Below are 25,672 nucleotides of genomic sequence, written 5' to 3'. Positions count from 1 at the left end.
CATTGAACAGCATTCGGTAAGTAAAATGTACTAGTATTAAACCCATGCTAAGTTTGTCTTTATTAAGAAAAAGCATCACAACTAGATACAGTTCAGTTTGTTGCATTAGAAGTAAGAGGCATTGATGTGTGCGTTTCAGGCAAAAAATATATATTATTTAAATGTCTTGTTTCCATTTTTCCTGTTGATGTTTATCACTGATGGGGACTGATTAAATAATTCTACTAATAGGAATATTCAGAAGTATGCAATGGAATAATGGAATCATAAAGCTCCTAATCTCCTGCTTAATGCCTCATATTTGAGCTACTAGATATGTGACAGGTCCCTTTAGCTGAAACTCTACAACAACCATGTTGAACACATATTGTCCCTCAAAAAAAAAAGAATGAAATTAAATTTAGTTTAAGTCTAAATAAAATAAAGGCAAACCAGTATAAAAAAAACATATTGTTTAGGGCTAAAGTGCTTCGAAACTCTTTGGAACGAAAGTTGACTTCTTTTCCTTCCAGTTCTATAGAATCTGTAGTGGCTAAATAAGCCAAGTGTGGCAGTCATAAACTACACAACCAACGGGGAGCTTATTCACAGGATGGGTGGGCAAGTATTTTGTGAGGTAGTTCACTCACAAAATACTTGCCCACCACAAAATACTTGCCCACCACAAAATACTTGCCCACTTGCTCATCATTTGGGGTGATCTTTAGTTTACTCCTGACATTTTACCCTGAAGCTTTTAATGTCAATCTGAATGCTCTTTCCAAGAATTGTTGGACACACACATTTTTTCAAGAAGGTTTGAGGACATCCTTGAATCATTTTCTCAGTGAGTTTTGAAATCACTTCTCATAGCCAAGCTGAAAATAAAGTGTGGCTCGGCACGATTCTGATGTGAGCTTCTCATTGATGGAAAGGTTAAAGCTGTTTGCCTGGGAGAAGAGGCTGATGTGTGCAGCACACACAAAATGCTGGAGGAACTCAGTAGTCCAGGTAGCATCTATGGAATAAAGTACAGTTGACATTTTGGGCCGAAACCCTTTGGCTGTCCTGCTGAGTTCCTCCAGCATTTTGTGTGTGTTGCTCGGGTTTTCCAGCATCTGTAGATTTTTTCTTGTTTTTGATGTTAATTGGCTTATTTTGCCAGTGGATTTTGAGCCTTTAGTAGAAATAGCTTTGGGAGTATCTCTCCATTATCTAGTGCTTACAATAGACAGTCTAAGTCTCAGAAGAATTTATGGGAGCAGGAGTCATTGCTGTCTGATATACCATTTGCTTTGTACCATGAATTCTTGATCTTCAAACATCTTGACTGCTGGTGCACTAAAGGTGGTGATGAAATCTCATATACATCGAAACATGAGGAAATCTGCAGATGTTGGAAATCCAAGCAACACACACAAAATGCTGGTGAACGCAACAGGCCAGGCAGCATCTATAGGAAGAAGTACAGGTCGACATTTCAGGCCGAGATCCTTCGTCAGGACTAACTGAAAGAAGAAATAGTAAGAGATTTGAAAGTGGGAGGGGGAGGGGGAGATCTGAAATGATAGGAAAAGACAGGAGGTGGAGAGATGGAGCTAAGAGCTGGAAAGTTGATTGGCAAAAGGGATACAAGGCTGAAGAAGGGAGAGGTTCATGGGACGGGAGGCCTAGGGAGAAAGAAAAGGGGAGGGAACCCCAGAGGGTGGAGATCAGGCAAGGAGTTATAGTGAGAGGGACGGGGGAGAGAAAAGAGAGAGAAAAAAGGGGAAAAAAGTAAATAAATAAATAACGGATGGGGTAAGAACGGGAGGAGGGGCATGAACGGAAGTTAGAGAAGTCAATGATCATGCCATCAGGTTGGAGGCTACCCAGACGGAATATAAGGTGTTGTTCCTCCAACCTGAGCGTGGCTTCATCTTTACAGTAGAGGAGGCCGTGGATAGACATATCAGAATGGGAATGGGATGTGGGATTAAAATGTGTGGCCACTGGGAGATCCTGCTCTCTCTGGCGGACAGAGTTTAGGTGTTCAGCGAAACGGCCTCCCAGTCTGCGTCAGGTCTCACCAATATATAGAAGGCCACATCGGGAGCACCGAATGCAGTATATCACCCCAGCCGACTCACAGGTGAAGTGTCGCCTCACCTGGAAGGACAGTCTGGCTCCTGAATGGTGGTGAGGGAGGGAGTGTAAGGGCATGCGTAGCACTTGTTCTGTTTACAAGGATAAGTTCCAGGAGGGAGATCGGTGGGAAGGGATGGGGGGACGAATGGACAAGGGAGTCACATAGGGAGCAATCCCTGTGGAAAGCAGAAGGGATGGGGGGAGGGAAAGATGTGCTTGGTGGTGGGATCCCGTTGGAGGTGGCGGAAGTTATGGCGAATTATATGTCGGACCTGGAGGCTGGTGGAGTGGTAGGTGAGGACAAGGGGAACCCTATTCCTAGTGGGGTGGCATTTCTCTCATTTCACGCACATCTGCTCTCACCCCATCCTCCCGCCACCCCACTAGGTAATACAGTTTACCTACCGAGGTTCAGCTGATCTTGGTCCTGGCGTGGAGGTGACATAGAATGAACAATTTTCAGTTCGTCCATTAGTGAAAACAAACCTATCAGTGACTAAACTTCCACTTTGCTTTGTGCATATTTGTAGATTAATACTGCTTGTATGAATGATATAGTTTAATAGCAAAGTAACAAAGATCTTCACCCATGTGCAATATGTGGTACTCAATTTTTTAAAAAACTGCAGAATGCTGAACTAATACTTTAATGCATATTTCACAACCTTTTCAGCTGTATTGAAATGTGATGTTTATTAATTTGTCATAAGTTAAACTAAAGTATAAACTAAATTGCCAATTGCAAAATAATCCTCATTTTAAAATTAAATAACATATTATATGGTTTAAAATAATTTTAATGGGATTAAAGGCATTATAATAAGAAACTTTCATATCATAAATTACAATTAATCCTACATTAGAAATCAAATTATTTGTTGAGAAAGCACCAAAATAAATATAAGTATTTTTTAACTTGAAATAATTTTCTATTATTTAATTTTGGACACATAAATCTCATATTTTCTAACATAACATTCACTGTGAATTTTTCGATCCATTTTTAAAAATTATTTTCCCTTTAAGCAGCTTACTCTGTTCAAAAAATAGAACACAATAGCTTTTGATTCCAGATAAAGCAGCAGCTGTTTCTATAAATAGCTTCAGAGGTTTGAACAGGTACCCTGCCTGCTTTCAAACTGTCTGCATTTTTACTGGATAACCTTTGTTCATTTCTGATAAACGTACTGTGAGTTCACAGCAACACATTTTCCACCACAGGAGTCATTATTCACAGGGCTTGCATAAAAGAGATGAGAACCTAGACTGCATTCTCTTTAATGCTCTTTTCATGGAAGCTTAGTGTTGTGCTATAATTGGTAAAAAGACAATTCTTTGTCATGAGATAAGGTACTAATTTGTGCACATTTACTCTTCGAAGTAGGTTTCTGACCTCAATTGTGCCATAGGAATAATGCCAAATAGGATCCAGCATCCTGCTATATAAAGGGGGTGGGGGGGTAGTGGAGTCTGTGTGCTGGTCATCTTGGACCACATCTCATCTATCAGTCAGATACAGAGTGGCTTCAGAAGGGGTGCTGGGTTAGGGACAGAGAGCTGAACAACTAGTTATTTACTGAAAAATGGTACAAAGCCAGATGGAACAAAACCAAGAGAAAACTAAAATGGATTTTAAAAGTGTAGCTGGATAAGAATGATGTAGTGTTTAAATAATTGTACTGTATTTTAAAAAAGTTGACAATGGTTGAGTTTTTGACAATATTCTACATTATTCTACTCTAATTTTCTTTATGGCATTCTATGCCAACCTGCAAGTTTGAAGATACGTTTTAAAATATGAACAAGACAACTTGTTCTCAGCAGAGTAATAATCCCATTAAAATATAATGAATTTTAAAGACATTAAACCAAATAAGGCAAAAATCTGTGCTATCCTTCGACTAGGCATTTCTCTGGGGTGATTGGTCATTTCCATGGTAACTTCTGCAAAGCACAATGACGTCAAGAAGGTAAGAAAAATACCACTGAGAGCATGGAACACTGTGCCTGTTAAAATGCAAAATACATAATGGATGTTTCTCAAAAATTATGATCAGTGTCTAAAATAAATTCAGATGCCTTCATTTTATGATGAAGAATTTTAGAAAGATTGTCCTGTTACCATTTGTACCTGTCAATTTTTACCTTTTTGCTTTCTGCAATACATTGGAAAAAAATAAAAAGAATGCAGTTTCTTAGCCCACCATCATTATTTGACTGACATACGTCAAATTTACCGGATTTAATATTTTTCAATGTATTTCGAACATAATGCGATGTAGGATTTCCAATATGCTAGATTTATTATAACAGTTTTAAGGAAATGTACATACTATGACTTATTTCCCTCATATATTTACAAACCCATAATTAATGACAAAATGAAACATACTGCACGCCTATATTTATTTGTCAAGACTTTCACCATTTGTGAACTGACGTATATATCCAGAGCTGGTCTGGATGCTATACCCACCATTGTCTCAAGCTGTTCACGTCTTTTTTTAAAACCGCAACCTGCAACTGAACAGAAAGGTGGAATATTTGGATAAATATCAATTCATTGTTTTATCAGAATTGCTACCCCAATAAATATTCTAAGCAAGATTCCTTCTCAGTAAAGAGCAAAGATTTCTATTATCAACTATCACAGAATCAGGCGGTTCTAAAGTGTTTTACATCTAACATTGGCTGTTTTGTAATATAGGAGATGTTATAGCTTCTCTCCTTGCATTCCATGAACAGAAATATGAAATTGACCAAGTAATAAGGATCAACGTTAGTCAGAAATCAATGTCCAGAGATTTCTGTTTCCACTGAAAGAACTACTCTTTAAGCTGACTCACCTGTGCGAAAGTATGAACTGGAGAATATTCCTGAAAACATTAATTGCTGGGACACAGGTAAGAATTCAATTATTGAAAGTGTTCAATCTGTTATTTCAGTGGCAAAGCTGTGCAACTGCATTAACAAGAAAGGAAGCATTTCAAAATAGGATTTAAAATAAAAATGGTGGACTCGCCTCTCTGTTTCCACCCTGTAGTTACATTTAAACTAGTTGATGGTGGCACCCATATGAATACAGAGGAAACTTCATGAATTCTTGTCATTTGTGATGCTACAGATTACAGTCATTTCAAAATTACTTCATTGATTTTGTAATGACCCGAGGTGGTGAAAGGAGCCATATAAATACAACTCTTTGTCTTTTTCAATCACATTTCCTCTTATATCCTTGTCTTTGCAGAGCAAACAATGATAGTTTTGAAATTTATTCAGAGTAGCAGCTGGATTAACATACAATTTACATCCCGAGCAACAGAAGCCCTACACGACAGGAAGACAAAGTATTGAATAACAAATGTTTCTCCAGCAGAGAAGAAACATTGTATGAAGTCAGTGCACTGTCATAAAAATCTTTGTCATTGGATAAGAATTCAAAAGAACAGTCTATTTTAATGTTCTGCCCTATTACAGACATGCCCCCTGCTGGTAAAAGTTAAACGATTTTTCTGAAATACTGCACGGCAATTCACAACTTCACTATTTCAACTAGAGTCAGAGAGTCCTAGAAAATTACAGCACAGAAACAGGCCCTTCAGCCCAACTAGTTTATGCTAAGTCATTTAAACTGCCTACTCCCATCGACCTGACATAGCCGTTCATACCCCTACCATCCATGTACCTATCCAAACTTCTCTTTAACATTGAAAGTGAGCTTGCATATACCACTTGCACTAGCAACTCAATCCACACTCTCATTGCTCTGAGTGAAGAAATTTCCCCTCATATTCCACTTAAACTTTTCACCTTCATCCTTGACCCATGACCTCTAGTTGTAGTCCCACCCAACATTAGCAGAAAAAGCTTATCTATACCCCTCATAATTTTGTACACCTCTATCAAATTTCTTCTCAATTTTCTACATTCCAACGAATACAGTCCTAACCTATTTAAACTTTCCTTACAACTCAGATCCTCCACACCTGCAACATCCTTGTAAATTCTCTCTGTATTCTTTCAACCTTATTTACATATTTCCTGTAGGTACAGTTGAAATCAGACGTTTACATACACCTTAGCCAAATACATTTAAACTCAGTTTTTCACAATTCCCGACATTTAATCCTAGAAAACATTCCCTGTCTTAGGTCAGTTAGGATCACGACTTTATTTTAAGAATGTGAAATGTCAGAATAATAGTAGAGAGAATGATTTATTTCAGCTTTTACTTCTTCCATCACTTTCCCAGTAGGTCAGAAGTTTACATACACTTTGTTAGTATTTGGTAGCATTGCCTTTAAATTGTTTAACTTGGGTCAAACGTTTTGGTTAGCCTTCCACAAGCTCACAGTAAGTTTCTGGAATTTTGTTCCATTCCTCCAGACAGAACTGGTGTAACTGAGTCAGGTTTGTAGGCTTCCTTGCTCGCACACGCTTTGTCAGTTCTGCCTACAAATTTTCCATCGGATTGAGGTCAGGGCTTTGTGATGGCCACTCCAATAAATTGACATTGTTGCCCTTTAGCAATTTTGCCACAAATTTGGAGGTATGCTTGGGGTCATTGTCCATTTGGAAGACCCATTTGCGACTGAGCTTTAACTTCCTGGCTGATGTATTGAGATGTTGCTTCAATATATCCACAGAATTTTCCTTCCGCATGATGCCATCTATTTTGTGAAGTGCACCAGTCCCTCCTGCAGCAAAGCGCCCCCACAACATGATGCTGCCATCCCCATGCTTCACAGTTGGGATGGTGTTCTTCGGCTTGCAAGCCTCACCCTTTTTCCTCCAAACATAACGATGGTTATTATGGCCAAAGAGTTCAATTTTTGTTTCATCAGACCAGAGGACATTTCTCCAAAAAGTAAAGTCATTGTCCCCATGTGCACTTGTAAACTGTAGTCTGGCATTTTTATGGTGGTTTTGGAGCAGTGGCTTCTTCCTTGCTGAGCAGCCTTTCAGGTTATGTCAATATAGGACTCGTTTTACTGTGGATATAGATACTTGTCTACCTGTTTCCTCCAGCATCTTCACAAGGTCCTTTGCTGTTGTTCTGGGATTGATTTGCACTTTTCACACCAAAGTACGTTCATCTCTAGGAGACGGAATGCGTCTCCTTCCTGAGTGGTATGACGGCTGCGTGGTCCCATGGTGTTTATACTTGCGTACTATTGTTTGTGCAGATGAATGTGGTACCTTCAGGCGTTTGGAAATTGCTCCCAAGGATGAACCGGACTTGACATCACTTTCTGATCTCAATCCAATAGAAAATTTGTGGGCAGAACTGACAAAATGTGTGCAAGCAAGGAGGCTTACAAACCTGACTCAGTCACACCAGCTCTGTCTGGAGGAATGGAACAAAATTCCAGAAACTTACTGTGAGCTTGTGGAAGGCTGCCCAAAATGTTTGACCCAAGTTATACAATTTAAAGGCAATGCTACCAGATACTAACAAAGTGTATGTAAACTTCTGACCTGGGAAAGTGATGAAAGAAATAAAAGCTGAAATAAATCATTCTCTCTACTATTGTTCTGACATTTCACATTATTAAAATAAATTAGTGATCCTAACTGACCTAAAACAGGGAATGTTTTCTAGGAATTGTGAAAAACTGAGTTTAAATGTATTTGGCTAAGGTGTATGTAAACTTCTGACTTCAACTGTAAGTGACCAGAACTGTACACAATACTCCAAATTAGGCCTCACCAAAGTCTTATAAGGATGAGGTGATGGAGTACTTAGTGACGCAGGACAAGGTAGTACAAAGTCAGCATGGTTTCCTTGAGGGAAAATCTTGCCTGACAAACCTGTTGGAATTGTTTGAGGAGATTACAAGTAGGATAGGTAAAGGGGATGCAGTGGATGTGGTATATTTGGACTTTCAGAAGGCCTTTGACAAGGTGCCACACATGAGGCTGCTTACCAAGTTAAGAGCCCATGGTATTACAGGAAAATTACTAACATGGTTAGAGCATTGGCTGATTGGTAGTAGGCAGCGAGTGGGAATAAAGGGATCCTTTTCTGGTTGGCTGCCAGTGACGAGTGGTGCTCTGCAGATGATGGAATGGATGGCTTTGTGGCCATATTTGCAGATAATACGAAGATTGGTTGAAAGGCAGGTAATGTTGAGGAAACAGGTAGGATGCAGAAGGACTTAGACAGATTAAGAGAATGGGCAAGAAAGTGGCAAATGAAATACAATGTTGGAAAATGCATGGTCATGCACTTTGGTAGTAGAAATAAATGTGCGGACTATTTTCTGAATGGGGAGAAAATCCAAAAATCTGAGATGCAAAGGGACTTGGGAGTTCTTGGGCAGAACACCCTAAAGGATAACTTGCAGGCTGAGTTGGTGGTGAGGAAGGCAAACGCAACGTTAGCATTCATTTCAAGAGGTCTAGAATACAAGAGCAAGGATGTGATGCTGAGGCTTTATAAGGCACTGGTGAGATCTCACCTTGAGTATTGAGAACAATTTTGGGCCCCTCATCTTAGAAAAGATGTGCTGGCATTGGACAGGATCCAGAGGAGGATCATAAGGATGATTCCAAGAATGAAAGGGTTATCATACGAGGAACGTTTGATGGCTCTGTGTTTCTACTCACTGGAATTCAGAAGGATGAGGGAGGATCTCATTGAAACCTTTTGAATGTTGAAAGCCCTAGACAGAGTAGATGTGGAAAGGATGTTTTCCTTGGTGGGAGGGTTTAGGACAAGAGGGCACAGCCTCAGGATAGAGGAGCACCCTTTCAAAACAGATATGCGGAGAAATTTCTTTAGCCAAAGGGTGCTGAATTTGTGGAATTTGTTGCCACATGCAGCTGTGCAGGCCAGGTCGTTGGGTGTATTTAAGGCAGAGATTGATGGGTACTTGATTGGTTACAGGGAGAAGGCCGGGAACTGGGGTTGAGGAGGAGGAAAAAAAGGATCAGTCATGATTGAATGGCGGAGCAGACTCGATGGGCCAGATGGCCTAAATCTGCTCCTATGTCTTATGGTCTTATACTTCAACATAACATTCCATGCTCCTGCACTCAATACTTTGAGTCTACTAGATGAATAAAAAGTATGTGCAAAATGGATTCTAAGCAAAGTGAAAATCATATCTGCAAAGAATGGCACTGATCATTAATGCTGGCGTTCATAATTTTACACTTCTGGTAAATCTTTGCTGTATTCCCTACAAGGATGAAAGGCCCTTCCTCAGGTTTAGGGCTCAGACCTCCTCATAGTTCTCTGGATATGGTTTAACCAGGGGTTGGCACAGCAACTTCCTCTGCTTAATCTTACCCACGCTTGAATTAAGAAGCCAACCTGTAGTCAGCGTTGGCACGTTTTCTTTTAATAAGCTGGATGATTAGCCTCTCCAGAAACATAATGCTATGGTGATGAACTTCAACATGTGAAGACACATTCTACACTTTTAAACTCCACAGAAATTTGTTTACTGAGAATGTGCTTTCCTCTCAACATGCATGAAGCAAAGGTATTCTACCAGTTGACTGCCTGTAATAGAAACACTCACAACACGCTGGAGGAACTCAACAGGTCGGGCAGCATCCATGGAAAAGATCGGTCGACGTTTCAGGCCGGAACCCTTCGTCAGGACTGTGGGGGGAAGGGGCAGAGGCCCTATAAAGAAGGTGGGGGGAGGGTGGGAAGGAGAAGGCTGGTAGGTTCCAGGTGAAAAACCAGTAAAGGGAAAGATAAAGGGGTGGGGGAGGGGAAGCAGGGAGGGGATAGGCAGGAAAGGGGAAAAAAGAATAGGGGAAAACACAATGGGTAGTAGAAGGAGGCGGAACCATGAGGGAAGTAATAGGCAGCTGGGGGAGGGGGCAGAGTGACATAGGGATAGGGGAAGGGAGGGGGAGGGAATTACCGGAAGTTGGAGAATTCTATGTTCATACCAAGGGGCTGGAGACTACCTAGACGGTATATGAGGTGTTGCTCCTCCAATCTGAGTTTAGCATCATCACGGCAGTAGAGGAGGCCATGTATGGACATATCTGAATGGGAGTGGGAAGCAGAGTTGAAGTGGGTGGCTACTGCGAGATCCTGTTTTGGCGGACGGAGCGGAGGTGCTCGACGAAGCGGTCCCCCAATCTGCGTCGGGTTTCACCGATGTAGAGGAGGCCGCATCGGGAGCACCAGATGCAATAGATGACCCCAACAGACTCACAAGTGAAGTGTTGCCTCACCTGGAAGTACTGTTTAGGGCCCTGAATGGTGGCAAGAGAGGAGGTGTAGCGACAGGTGGAGCACTTGCGCATACAGGGTTAAGTGCCAGGTGGGAGATCCGTGGGGAGGGACATGTGGACCAGGGAGTCGCGGATGGACCGATCCCTGCGGAAGGCAGAGGGGGGTAGAGATGAAAAGATGTGCTTAGTGGTGGGGTCCTGTTGAAGGTGGCGGAAGTTGCGGAGGATAATGTGTTGGATCCGGGAGCTAGTGGGGTGGTAGGTGAGGACAAGGGGAACTCTGTCCCTGTTGTGGTGGCGGGAGGATGGGGTGAGAGCCGAAGTGTGGGAAATGGAGGAGATGCGGGTGAGGGCATCATTATCATTCCCCTTACTGGTTTTTCACCTGGAACTTACCAGCCTTCTCCTTCCCACCCTCCTCCCACCTTCTTTATAGGGCCTCTGCCCCTTCCCCCTACAGTCCTGACGAAGGGTTCCAGCCCGAAACGTCGACCGATCTTTTCCACGGATGCTGCCCGACCTGCTGAGTTCCTCCAGCGTGTTGTGAGTGTTGCTTTGACCCCAGCATCTGCAGATTATTTTGTGATGGCTGTAATAGAAGTTCACACTGAGATGCTGGAAAATATGAGCTGCTCTCCATATCACAGTGGACAGGTCTGAATGAAAGCAAACGTCAATGTTGAAATTCCTCATCTCCTTCAGAACACCAATAAAGCCTTAGCCCAGCTATAGAAGAAGCATGTTTGAGAATACATCACAACCCCCATATGTTGGGCAGCAGTGATTCCAGTCCTCCTATCAGACTCTGGGACATAGACTACCCCCGTCAAGCAACTCAGAGGTCCTCCCAATGCAACCTTCGTGAAAACCTATAAAGCCACTGACAGGATAAGCAAGGTGAAATATGCATCCTCTTTTAAACCCATTCATCTCTGATGGACAGGCCATGCCATTCACATGACCGACACCTTTTCTATTCTAAACTGTTCCATGCAAGAGATAATCAGGCAGACATGATCAGCATCCTCACTGACTCGTGAAAATCTCTTGCCCTTGACTTCAAACTGGAGAAAGAGCATTTGGGAGAACTGAACACTTGAGGTCCCTTCATCTGGAGTTTAAAGATTAGTGGTCATTGCAAAATGGTTCTGCCAAAGCTAATCATTCAGTTCATTAGAAGAAAACTGTTGGTCCCCTGTGATCTCAATTTCTCATCATATCTGTGCTGAAATGTACTGTAGTTCAAACTTGGTTTAAAGTTTGGAAACTCCATTAAAGCTGTTCTTTGGCAGCTAATGAAGAATTAGGTACTATACCGTATACCAGTTATGTTCATAGAGAAGATTGTGTAAAGCTGCTAAACAGGCACAAATGCTGTCTAAGAAGTTAAATGAATGACTTTTGCTCTGGAAAGCTGACAGAGCTAGAGCAGGAAGCAATTCTTCAGTTTTATAGAGCCTTGGTCAGACTATCTGGAATACCACCTTCAGCTTTAAATACATGTGGATATGGAGTTATAAGGCAGGTGGAATTACGTGCAGGTTTGCTGTGATTCAAATGATGGAAGGATGTAATTGCCTATTCTTCTCACATTGTCAAAGCAATTTAAACTGATTAGATTCAGAGTTCAAAGTAAATTTATTTTCAAAGTACACGTACATCACCATATATGACCTTGAGGTGCATTTTCTTGCAGGCATTCACAAAAGAACAAAAGAATACAAGCAAATCAATTAAAGTCCCCACACAAAGGAAGACTAAGAAACAAGCAATGTGTAAAAGTAGCAAACTGTCCAAATTAAAAAATGTATAAATAATAGACAACTTGAGTTGTAGAGTCCTTGAAAGTTAGTCTATAACTTCTGGAACCAGTTCAGATTTGAGATGAATGAAGTTATTCACGCTGGTTCAGGAGCCTGATGATTGAGGGGTAATAAGCGTTCCTGAACCTAATAGTGTGGGACCTAGGGCTGCTGTATCTCCTTCTCAATAACAGCAATGAGAAGACAGCATGCCTGGATGGAGGGGGTCCTTGCTGATAGATGGTGCTTTCTCGTGGCAGCTCTCTTTATAGATGTGCTCATTGATGGGGAGGGCTTCACCTGTGATGGACCGGGCCGTATCCACCACCTTTTGTAGGCTTTTCCATTCAAGGGCATTGGTGTCTCCACACCAGGCTGTGATGTAACCAGTCAGTAACACTCTTGCAAACTTCTAAGAAAGCAGGGCTGCTCTCATGGCCTTCTTTGTGATGGCTGTTATGTGCTGGTTGCAGGACAGATCCTCTGATATAACGCCAAGGAACTTAAAGTTGACCCTCTCCACTCTGATCCCCTAATGGGGACTAAGTCATGCACATCCGGTCGCCTCCTCCTGTGATCAATAATCAGCTCTTTGGTTTTGCTGACATTGAGTGAGAGGTTGTCGTCATGGCGCTATTCATCAGATTTACAGTCTCCTTCCTATATGTCGATTCAACATCACCATTCGACCAATAAGAGTGGTGTTGTCAGCAACTTAAATATTTAGCCACATAGTGATGGATATAAAGCGAAGCGCACAACCTTGTCGTTCACCTGTGCTGATGGTGATATGGAGGAAATGCTGTTGCCAATCCAAACTCACTGGGGTCTGCAAGTGAGGAAGTCGAGGATTCAGTTGCACAGGGAGGTATTGAGGCCTTGGTCTTGGAGCTTATACTGAGCTGTGGTCAATGAAGAGCATCCTGATGTAAGAAATGTCATCGTCAAGATGTTCTAGAGCTGAGTGAAGAGCCATTAAACTGGCATCTGCTGTTGACCTATTGTGATGGTAGGCAAATCGGAGCGAATCTACAGGAAGTCATCCCTCAGAAAGGAGATGATATGCTACATGACAAACTTTCAAAGCACCTCATCACAGTGGACGTAATTGCTACCGGATGATAGTCATTGAGGCAGGTTACCATGTTCTTCTTGGGCACCGGTATGACCGGAGCCTGCCTGCAGCAGCTGGGTACCTCAGGCTGCCAAAGTGAGAGGTCGAAGATATCAGTAAATATTCTAGCTAGGTCATCAGCAGTTGTCCGGGTACCCCACCTGGGCCAGATGCTTTCTGTGGGTTCATCCTTCCAAAGGATGATCTCATGTTGGTCTCAGAGACTGAAATCACAGGTGGTCAGGGGCTGTGGGAGTTTGTGAGGGTGCCTCCATATTCTAGCAGCCAAAGTGAGCATAAAAGGCATTGAGACTATCTGGGAGCAAAATCTTGTTATTATTTATGTTGCTTGGTTTGCTTTGCAAGAAGTGATAGCATTCAATCTATCGAACATTCATCAATGATTCAAATTTGGTCTGGAATTTCCACTTCACATATGAGATAGCTTTCCGGAGATCATAGCTCGACCTCTTGTACTCTCTTGGGTCGCCACTCTTGAACGTCAGTAATCTTGCCCTCATCAGATTGCAAATCTCTTGGTTCATCCCAGGATTCTGCTTGTGGGAGACTCTGAATGATTTTGTGGGGATATACTCATCCAAGAGAGTCTTTATAAAGTCCATGACAACTGCGGCATATTTATTCAGGTCCTCTAATGAGTCCTTGAACATGACCTAGTCCACTGACTTGCAGCAATCCCAAAGCCACTCAATGTCCTTGAAGGCACAGTTTTGGAAACAATACCTGCAGTGCTTTCATGGCCTGTAAGAACTGTCCTCCAATAGGCCAGCTTTAAAATGCAATATCTGAAAAGTACTAGATTTGCTGCATTTAGAAAATGAGCATTCAAATCATTAACAGCACCCACTAGAACAGCAGGCTCTTCAAATATTCCTTAAATTGAAGTCTAACTATGTCCTTTCCTTACCAGCCTTCCCTGGTCGGCTGAACCTATGCCTGTATTTCTCCTTTGACTTTAATAATTTCTTGTAGTTATTCAGATATTCTTTGTTTCAGCCTTACTCAAATTTCAAATAAGTTAATGAATGTATTGATGTTGATTCACTGCAAAATGGAAAATTTCAGAACTTATGCTTCCAATATTGATTCCTTCCTTGACTTCTCTGCCTCCTCAATCTCCTCTAATATTTTCTTCCCTTCTTATAGTACCTTAATCTGCATGTGTGGGTCATAGAATTCCAACACGTTTATTTTCTTCCTTCTAACCATCTGCTACCCAACACTTCTTCTGTACAAAATCATGTTCAACTTGTAGTTATTTCGCTTTAGTATATGCTATTCTCTGCTCATGGAGAAGGAATTTTTGTCCATGGTAGGGAGACCACACACAACTTAAGCAAACACTTTGTGGAATATATTCGTTCAGTCAACACCTATGAGCTGGACTTCCTCAAGGGCACTAGAATCCTCACTGTTGACAACATCTGCAAAAGCTGATTCCACATCCCATTCCCATTCTGACATGTCCATCCACGGCCTCCTCTACTGTAAAGATGAAGCCACACTCAGATTGGAGGAACAACACCTTATATTCCGTCTGGGTAGCCTCCAACCTGATGGCATGAACATCGACTTCTCTAACTTCTGCTAATGCCCCACCTCCCCCTCGTACCCCATCAGTTACTTATTTTTATTCATACATTCTTTCTCTCACTCTCCTTTTTCTCCCTCTGTCCCTCTGAATATACCCCTTGCCCATCCTCTGGGTCCCCCCCACCCCCTGTCTTTCTTCCCGAACCTCCTGTCCCGTGATCCTCTCGTATCCCTTTTGCCAATCACCTGTCCAGCTCTTGGCTCCATCCCTCCCCCTCCTGTCTTCTCCTATCATTTTGGATCTCCCCCTCCCTCTCCAACTTTCAAATCCCTTACTCACTCTTCCTTCAGTTAGTCCTGACGAAGGGTCTTGGCCTGAAACGTCGACTGCACCTCTTCCTAGAGATGCTGCCTGGCCTGCTGCGTTCACCAGCAACTTTTATGTGTGTTGCTTGAATTTCTAGCATCTGCAGAATTCCTGTTGTTATCTGCAAAAGCTGATGCCTCAAAAAGGCGCCATCCATCATTAAAGACCCCCCCCCCCACTACCCAGGACATGCCCAGTTCTCATTACTGCCTTCAGGGAGGAGCTACAGAAGCCTGATGGCACATACTCAGCATTTTAGAAACCACTTCTTCCCTGCCACCATCAATCAGAGTCCATGAACCCGTAAACAGTATCACACTAGTTTGCTCTCTTTTTACACCATTCATTTATTTTTTATATATATATATATATATATATATATATATTTATATAATTACTCTTCACTGCACATGTTTAGATATTTATATATATAATGTACATATATATTTCTTATTGCAACTTAGTTTTTTATGTTTTGCACTGTACTGCTGCCACAAAACAAGTTCCACAACGTGTGCCTATGATAATAAACCTGATTGTTACTTAAATTTTCAACCATAGCCCATTCAGACCTCTTTTTACATGGCTTCTAAACTAAAGGCAGTATTTTACTTTTCTATTATGCATTTTATAAATTCTAGCAGCAATATTTTAGATTCTCACAAATGCCTCTATCTTATTAGACAAATAATGGTCGTACAAATTCTAGTTATTCCACTTAAACTTCCTTCAGATCAACTGTTCGTCCTTTTATCATAACTGCATTACTCCTTTTGTAATCTTATTTCCTTCCCTTAGACATAACAGCTCAAGAACAGACACTGGCCCAGAATGTCAGTGCCAACCCAGCGCTAAATGAACGCTATCTAGCCGCACATAACCCAAATCCCTCCATCCCACTGAATGTTCATGGTCTGTCTAGATGCCACTATTGTATTAACTTCCACTTCCACCCTCCACCACCTCTCACTCCTTTCGCCTACCTCACAGGGCATTCCAGACACTTACTGCATGCTGTATAAAAAAAAACTTACGCATCTCTTTAAACTTTCCCTCTCTCATCTTAAAGCTATGCCCTCTAGTGCTTGACCTGCCCACTCCTCACTTAATTTCCTCATGATTTCCTTTTATTATTTTACACAATTCTATCAGCTGGACCTTCAGACTCTGACACTCCAGAAGAAACAAGTTCCTTATTTCCTCTTCTCCATTGTCATTGTCTCTATTCATACTCAGCTCTTGTTTAACTTTTTAAACTTCCTTTTAACTTTTAAGGTTTTTAAAATTTTTTCACGTTTCCACGGCACACTGAAAACTACTCATCTTCGCGTACGGAGTATACGTTCCACCCACCACCTGCAACGGCGTCCACGTTATTGGCTGGCAAAGTTTGAGCGACGCTAGTAATAGGCGGGTCGTCATTACGATCTCTAACTCTATTGGGTTTTACTCACGTCATTCACACGTTAGGCTTCCCTCTCATCGCTTCGGATTGGTTCTGGCTGACCATTCACTGATCTTTGTTGGCAGCAGCGGTTTTTCAGTGTGTGTTCGGCTCTGGCTCTCTGTCCCCCGGTGTGTGATCAGTGTCCGCGGCATTTTCTGGAATCAGAGTTTCTGCGGGAGCAGCAGTGATGAGCGGCGGCGTGTATGGCGGAGGTGAGGAGCGGCAGTTATTGCACCAGTCGACTTGGGATGTGTACATGGGTGTAGGCCCGGCCCAACTTTGCGTGGTTTGCCCTGTGCTTGGAGGAAGCCTGACGGGTGTAGGCCTGACCCGGCTCAGCTCAACCCACCCTGGCCGGCTGGCAGAATGGGAGATAACAGGCTTGGCGCGGCATAGCCCGGCGATATATGTGGGCGCCCATCTCGGCAACAGGTTGTAGCGGGATCGATTCAAGGGCCGAATTAATCTCGCTCTCCCCTGGAACCGGCTCCTTTGAAGCCACTTGATTTGCCCATCCACCTTGGTGAAAGAAAGGAACCGATGTGTTGAACTGTAGTGCAGGAAGCCAACTCAAAGCTTCTGAGGGCTGGGGTCTTTTCACGTGAGCAAAGTTTACACTTAAATTATTTAGCCATAATTTAAGACTAAGAGTAAATTAATTGTATTGAATTTGAAAAATTCAGCTGGAGCCCTTGTGATTCTGAATATCCAAGTAATCGCAGCAGGCTGTTTACACTGGGATACGTTGTACGTCTATCCAACTGGAGTCAGAATCAGGATTTATTCTCACTGACTTGTTGTGGTTTGTTGTTTTGCGGCAGTAATACAGTACAAGACAAATGCTGTAAGTTACAAAATAAATAGTACAAAAGACAAACAACGAGGTAGTTTTCTTGCACCGTTCAGAATCTTACGGCGGAAGGGAAAAAGCTGTTCTTAAAACACTTGAGTGTGCGTTTCTGTGGTGGTAATGTCCCTGATTGGAAGGGTCTTTAGTGATGGAGGCTACCTTCTTGAGGTGCCTCAATGGCAGGGAGAGTTGTGGACTGCTACTATTTCAGTTCTTTAACTTGTAGGATATTGAGATTGTTGTAGTACTTCTCCTGCCGCACGGGCAAAGATTGAGAGCCGCAGCACCACTGGTGAGGACCACAAAGGTGTGATCAAGGGAGACAGGAGCATCTACAGGACTGTTTTGATTAGGTGGATTGGACAATATTCAAGGATTCATCTTCAAATCTAAATGAATATGCCACAGTTATCACTGACTTCAAGACCAATGTGGATAAGTGTGTGCCATAGAGAATATACTGGATATACCAAACCAAAAGCCAAGGAGACTTACACAGTCTGCTGAGGTCTAGATTTGTGGCATTCAAAGCCAGTGATTCAGAACTGTTCAAGAAGTCCAAGTATGACCTTCAGATGGCTATTTTAAGAGTGAACAAACAATTCTTACTGAATTTAGAGATGGAATTGGATGCACATCAGCTCTGGTGGGATGTGCAGGCCATTACTTCCTACAAGGTGAAACTGAACATCATAATAGGGTGTGATGCTTCACTCTCAGATGAGCTCGATGCATTTTATGCATGATTTGAAAGGGAGAATAAACTACTCCTGCGCGAATCCCTGTGATCTCTCTCTCAAAGGCCACAGTTAGAATATCCTTCAAGAGGGTGAACCCCCGCAAGGCATCAGGCCCCGATGGTGTACCTGGTACCTGTACACTGAAAGCATGTACCAACCAACTGGCAGGAGTGTTCAAGGATATCTTCAATTTCTCACTGCTGCAGCTGGAGGTTCCCACCCACTACAAAGGGTGCCCAAGAAGAGCAGGGTGAGTTGCCTTAATGACTATCATTCAATTGCACACACCTCCTGTGGCGGAGAGCTTTGAGAGGTTGGTCATGGCCATAATCAACTGCTGCTTAAGCAAGGATCTGGACCCACTGCAATTTGCCTAATGTCACAATAGGTCTGTAGCAGCTGCAATCTCACTGGTTCTCCACATGCTTATGACCACCTGGACAGCAGCAATATCTACATCTGGCTGCTCAGTACTAATCATCAAGTTTCAAAACCTGTGCTTCTGTATCTCTCTTTGCAGCTGGATCATTGATTTCATCATCAACAGACCACATTCAGTGTGGGTCGGAAATAACATCTCGCTGACAATCAACATCCTCAAGGATGCATGCTTAGCCCACTCTGTTATGCTTTCTCTGCACCCATGACTGTGTGTCTAGACACAGATCCAACGCCATCTATAAACTTGCCAATGATATAACTGTTGGCAAAATCTCAAATGGTGACAAGAAGGTGTACTGGAGTGAAAGAGATCAGCTGGTTGAGTAACGTTACAACAGCAACCTTGCACTTAGCATTAGTACGACTGAGGAATTGGTTATGGACTTCAGGAAGGGAAATGAGAAAAGGGAACACACATCAGTCCTCATTGAGGGATCAGCAGTGGAAAGGTTGAGCAGTTTCAAGTTCCTGGGTGTCATCTTCTCTGAAGATCTATCCTGGGCCCAACGTTGATGCAGTTACAAAGAAGGCATGTCAGCGGCTATATTTCATTTGGAGTTTGAACAGTTTTGGTATGTGACCAAAGACTAGCAAATTTCTACAGATGTACCATGGAGAGCAATCTAATTGGTTGCATCATAGTCTGGTAAAGAGGGGCCTCTGTGCAGTATCAGAAAAAGCTGCAGAGGGTTGTAAACTCAGCCAGCTCCATTAAGGGCACTGGTCTCCCCAGCAATGACAACATCTTCAATAATTTCAAAAAGGCGGTATCCATCATTAAAGACCGCATCACCCTGGTCATGTCCTCTTCTCATTGCTACTATCAGGGAAAAGGCACTGGAGCTTGTAGAGACACACTCAGTCTTTTAGGAACTGCTTCTCTGAGATGATAACCTGCATTGCACTGAGGCTATGAAGACTGCCCCAGCTGCTGTGCTCCGTGCTTGCTAATACGATGAACTGATAAGCGAAGCTTTGCGCCTACTCTGGGCTGCTCCAGGGTTCAGAGCTGAGGACTCATTTTTTTGTTTGGGATGCTATTGTTTGCTTCAATTGTTTGCATGATTTGTGGTTTTTTTTGTAATTTTACTTTCTCTTACTGGTCTTTTATTTTTATTTTTTTTCTTTAAATTGGGTTCTTTCAGGTCTCTTGCTTTGTGACTACCTGTGAGCAAGCAAATCTCCAGGTTGTATAATTTATACATTCTTTGATAATGAATGTACTTAGACCATGAATGTTACCTCACTATTATGCTCTTTTTGCACTAATTTATTTTTTATATATATTTCTTATGGTAACTTAGTTTTTATGTATTGCACTGTCGTGCCATGGTAAGACAACAGATCTCACAACATATGCCAGTGATACTAATCTGATTCTGATTATTATTGTCTGGCAATCCTTTGGAATCTGGAGAATTGGAAAAGCTTATCCATGTCCTTTAAGACAGTATAAAGTATACTACAAAATGCAGAATGATGGAGATTGCTTGCAGATAGAAGCAAAATATTTTTTAAAAATTGCCAGCATATTATGCTTGTGACTGCAGATTTTGTTGATGGTACTGTCAAGTGGCCTTGCATGCTATACAAGCTTATTTGTTCAGAGGAGGAATAGACCAATCAAATTCTCAAGTCTGCACTGCCATTTAAAATCATGGTTGTTCAGACTATAATGATGCTATTAACCCTACCTCTGTCCAACCTTTGGTAAAGTTTGGTGCTTTGCTTTTCAAGTACCTACCTTCCACTACTTAAAAATATTCATAGATGCTGTTGACGAAGAGAGTACTTAAGATTCACAATCCTATAAGAGAAAAATGTTCACCTCATCTGTCTTAAATGAAAATCCCATGCTCTAAAGCAATGGCCTATAGTTTTAGATTCCGTTACCAGAAGCATTCTCTCCACACCATGTGATGGTTAGTGGGGGTCCAGCATTTACTAAACAAATACCCTCTCCTTATTTTTCTAAATTTGAGAGGATGCAAGTTCCACCTGTCTGATCTTTCCTTGTAAGGCAAGCCATACTTCCTGGTATTAGCTTTCTGGTTGGATCACTGCAACAGATCTCTTCACAGACTTGTCCAAGTATGAATCAAAGAGCTCACTTCATAAGGTGAGAGTGACTGCCTTTGACATGAAAGCAAGTATTAACTAGCATAAAGGAACTTCAATAAAACTGGCATCCAGGGGAAGACATCCAATGGTTAGACTCGTACTTGGCTCAATTATGGTTGGGTTGGTTATTGGGGGTCCCTCACTGCAGCTCCAAGACATCACAGGAATAATTTTTTAGTGTTTTCTTGACCCATTCATCTTTAGCTGATTCATCAATGACTGCTCATCGTAAGCACAGAATTAGACATATTCAGATGTGCCCAATTTCACTTCTAACTCCATAAACCATTAAAGCATCCATGCTTGGATTTGCTCTTTCTGACCATGTCTAATCACAAGCCCCGAACTTCCACCTCCCCATCCTAACCCCACATCTGTTATTCAGGTGAAGAACTAACCAGCTTCAGAGGTGGAGTTTCATTTTTTTGTAGCATTGGGCATCATGCTAAACACTGAGCTTTGGTATTTAGCATGTTACAGCAACTGTTTATATAAATTTAATAAAATTGCACCTTCTTTTTCGTTACTTAGACTGAGGAATAAAAGCTATTTAGTGTATGTAGGTGAAGCCGCCTGATTTCTATAGAATTTGAATACACTGTAATAATAGAATTTTGCTTCATTACTATGCATCTTCATAGTACATCTTTATGCATTATTAGTTATCTCTGTAATGTTATTTAATTTTGTTTTGCAGATGAGGTTGGTGCCCTTGTGTTTGACATTGGATCATACACTGTTAGAGCAGGCTATGCTGGTGAAGATTGTCCAAAGGTAAGTTGTTACTATCTTTGATCAAATCCACACAAACATTTGCGATTCCACAGAGTAAACAGTAAGGGAAGAGGGAATTAGCCAATGTGTATTTTATCTTGGAAATGTATTGTGAGCTAACTTTTCTTTTAAAGGCAGACTTTCCAACAGCTATTGGGATGCTGTTGGAGAGAGATGATGGGAGCACTCCAATGGAAATCGAAGGAGACAAAGGAAAGCCAAGTGGCACAACTTATTTTATTGACACAAACTCTCTGCGAGTTCCCAGACAAAATATGGAAGTTATCTCTCCTTTGAAAAATGGAATGAGTAAGTCAACAACTTAAATAGATAATTTATCTTCTATCGCAAAGGTCTCTTTTGAAAATTACTTTTTCTTATTCTGTTTTCTCTTGAACACTTTCCATTACACTATTCATGCAGGTTTTGGTGAGTGTTAATCTTATGTGGACCAGGTTTGGGAGAGACTGGATTTGTACCAAAGCCCTATTCTCTTCTCACCAGATCAGCTTAAGTGCCTCTTTTTCCTCATTTGTAACACAAGTTCTCATGACCCAATTATGAAAACCTTGTCACCATTGTAGTGAAGTTCATCTAACTCAACATAGCCTAAACTTGAAATATTTCGTCATACTTTTATAAGGATATCAAAAGGGCATTTTATTCCCTCGTAATATGTTTATCCTTTCCTCAAGGATAAGTTTAGTATGATTGATATATGTTGGCTGTATCATCCTCATTATGCTGGTATTTACAACTACTAGGTTAATGACACATTCTCAGGATGGGGATTTGAACATATTGCTTAATTAATTTTTCAAATTGTGCATTTCATAGTCACAAATCTAACAATTCTAAAAATAAAATTCTCATTTTGTTCTAGATTATTTAAAAGGTAGATCTAGGCTGGCTGACCTTTCAAAATCGGATTTATTTTCACTAGCATATGATGTAAAATTTGTTGTTTTGAGGCAGCAGTACTTTGTAAAGATGAAAATCTAAATTACTGTACATGCAAATGAAAAAATAAGTGAAATAATGAGGTGGTGTTCTTTGGTTATGGATCAACCAAAAATCTGATGGAGGGGGAAAAAGCTGTTCCTAAATCGTATAGTGTGTCTTCAGGCTCCTATAACTCCTTCATGATCATAACAAGAAGAGGGTATATTCCACATGGTGAGGGTCCTTAATGATGGATGCAGCCTTCTTGAGACACCACATCTGAAGTTGTCCTCAGTTGTGGGGAGAATTGTGCCCATGATGGATCTGGCTGGGTTTACAATCCTCTCTAAGGCTCTTGTGATGTTTTTCCATTGGAACCTCCATATCAGACTATGATGCAGCCAGTTAGAATGCTCTCCACTGCACACCTGTAGGAGTCTTTGGTGACATACCAAATCTCCTCAAACTCCTAATGAAGTAGAGTCGCTGGTGTCCCACCTTCATAATTGCATCAATGTATTGGGCTCAGGACAGATCCTCCAAGACCTACCTCTCCCTGCATCACTCATTAACTTCCTTGTCCGGATCTTTTTGTTCCTTTCTTTCTTTGTCCACTGCTTTTTCCCTTCAGTTGTCATTTTCATAGAGATTCATAAATTGAAACAGGCCCTTTTTGAGCACTTGGTCCACTGCTTTATATTATGTTCACCAGGATACTTCTGCCTCCACTACCCACCTAGGCATTGTGTTTAGGAGCTTCTGTTCATTTTCTATCCATTAAAACAAACTGTTGCTATATTTATATTTCACAGCAGCTGATGTTTGTTTTCCATATGTACACTTGCAAGTTAATTTTTCTTTACCTGACATCTACGTTAAAATCCTTGTCCTCCTAATTATAAAATGAAAAGCACTACATGGTCATAGTCATACTTTATTGATCCTGGGGGAAATTGGTTTTCGTTACAGTTGCACCATAAATAATTAAATAGTAATATGTAAATTATGCCAGGAAATAAGTCCAGGATCAGTCTATTGGCTCAGGGTGTCTGACCCTCCAAGGGAGGGAGGAATTGTAAAGTTTGATGGCCACAGGCAGGAATGACTTCCTATGACATTCTGTGCTGCATCTCGGTGGAATGAGTCTCTGGCTGAATGTACTCCTGTGCCCAACCAGTATATTATGTAGTGGATGGGAGACATTGTCCAAGATTGTCAACATCACTGGCCTTACGAGTGAGTTTGTTGATTCTGTTGGTGTCTGCTACCCTCAGCCTGCTGCCCCAGCACACAACAGCAAACATGATCGCACTGGCCACCACAGACTCGCAGAACATCCTCAGCATCGTCTGGCAGATGTTAAAGGACCTCAGTCTCCTCAGGAAATAGAGACGGCTCTGACCCTTCTTGACCCTCAAAAACACAATAAGATAAAGAACACAATAATAAAAAAGCACAATAAATATAAATATATAAGATGGCTTGTACATTGAATGTATGGCCATAAGGTGATGCTAGGCACAGGAGTGTCTATACATAAGGCGCCTGACAGGAAATGATAAAGTATTGGGGTTGTGGAGGGGTGGGTTGATCAGCCTTGTTTATTAGGAATGCTACTTTATAGAAATGTTATTGCTGGATACATAATCAGTGAAATTGTGGTACACACGAGATTTCATGGTATTGGACTTGACCAGCTTCAAATCATGATCTTTTTGTGGTTGTGTGGCATTGTAAATGTAACAACCCATGATAATCAAATGCCTGAAATGGATTGTCATGCTATATGTTTATTTCTAAATAATGGTTTAATTTAGTTGCATCTATAACCAAGATTGAGTTAAGATAAATTGTTAAAGTATTTCAATTGAAATTGATCTGATGTAAAGGCTTTAAATCTTGTACTTGTAGTTGAAGACTGGGATAGTTTTCAGGCGATTCTGGACCACACATATAAGAATCATATAAAATCTGAAGCTGGTCTCCATCCTGTTTTGATGTCTGAGGCACCAGTAAGTAATATTGGATTTCTATGTTTTGTATCCAAGTATAACAAACAGTTGAACAGAATATAAAAAGCACTAGATAAAAATAGCACATTACCATCTCAACATATCACATTACTTTCAAAGTGGAGTGGTGGGGTGGCAGTTCATTTGTTCATGGAACATTTCCAGAGTCCGCTATGTTACCATAGAAAAGTAAGACAGTTCCTACATTTGGGGATTCGAAAAGATATGTATAATATTGATGTGTTACTTGTCTCTTGGCCTTAAGCACATCTTGACATTTAGCTTATGCAGCTTTGACTAAGGTTGAACACCTGTTTGTGTGCATGCCGTGTTGTGAAGGGAGACCTCATGAATGAATCAGGAAGAAGTACCGTCGAGGCAGGTGGAAATGTTAGGTATTACAGTTAAGCAAAATGGTTGCATGAGATAAACTGTTTAGTTTATATATAAAAGATCTTTTGTGGATTGAGAGGCCGGTGAGGGAAGACACTTAAAGCTTTATCATGTCACTAATTTCCCCCTGTCTAACTTAATTAATTTACTTAATAGGTGTGATAACTCAATTTCACATATTAAGCTTGTACACTCGGTTCTGTGTTGATGATGCACGTTATTTTCATTATGGAAATCTATAAACAATATAATTTGGGAACAAAATATAATCATTTTGTAAAATTGCTTTAATTCTTCAGTTATGTAATTGTTGTGTCTTAATGAATTGTTTATATTTTTCTGTTTTTTTTTATATAGTGGAATACACGGGCAAAGAGGGAACGACTTACTGAGCTGATGTTTGAACATTATAATATCCCAGCATTTTTCTTGTGTAAAACAGCAGTGCTCACAGCGTATCCTTCACTGAACTATTTTTTTTCAATTATGAATGAAACTGGCAATTTTAAAAATCAGTTGCACATTCCCACTTGGAAGGAAAACATGTTGGGACATAAACAGGAAGTTAATTACCATTATATAGATATGTTTAGTAGCTTTTCAATAACTAAACATAAAAGTTAATTAACTTAAAGGCCACAGGCTCAGTTTTATACTGTATTTCCTCTGATTCATCAACTGTCTTTTCATCAAAAATTGTGAAGCAGTTTAAGCATTAAATGTCTCTGAAACACAATTTGTAGAGCGCACCAGTTTCAGAAAATAGATATGCAAATTTAAAATAAATAGACCCATATCGACCATGTA

At 41.1% G+C, this 25,672-nt stretch overlaps 1 protein-coding gene across 1 annotated transcript in view; it reads left to right on the top strand.

Moving 5' to 3' along the window:
* The first annotated feature begins 16,655 nt into the window (after nucleotides 1-16,655).
* Nucleotides 16,656-25,672, top strand: part of actl6a (actin-like 6A) — a 28,959-nt gene continuing 19,942 nt past the window's right edge. The window contains exons 1-5 of the mRNA XM_063045761.1: nucleotides 16,656-16,804; nucleotides 21,442-21,518; nucleotides 21,653-21,827; nucleotides 24,372-24,472; nucleotides 25,223-25,320. Coding sequence (XP_062901831.1) covers nucleotides 16,780-16,804; nucleotides 21,442-21,518; nucleotides 21,653-21,827; nucleotides 24,372-24,472; nucleotides 25,223-25,320 — 476 coding nt within the window. The 5' untranslated portion in view covers nucleotides 16,656-16,779. The remainder of the gene's footprint in view (nucleotides 16,805-21,441; nucleotides 21,519-21,652; nucleotides 21,828-24,371; nucleotides 24,473-25,222; nucleotides 25,321-25,672) is intronic.

Source organism: Mobula hypostoma, chromosome 4 (assembly GCF_963921235.1).
Source record: "Mobula hypostoma chromosome 4, sMobHyp1.1, whole genome shotgun sequence".
Lineage (NCBI taxonomy): Eukaryota > Metazoa > Chordata > Chondrichthyes > Myliobatiformes > Myliobatidae > Mobula > Mobula hypostoma.
This window is presented reverse-complemented; position numbering and strand designations above follow the sequence as displayed.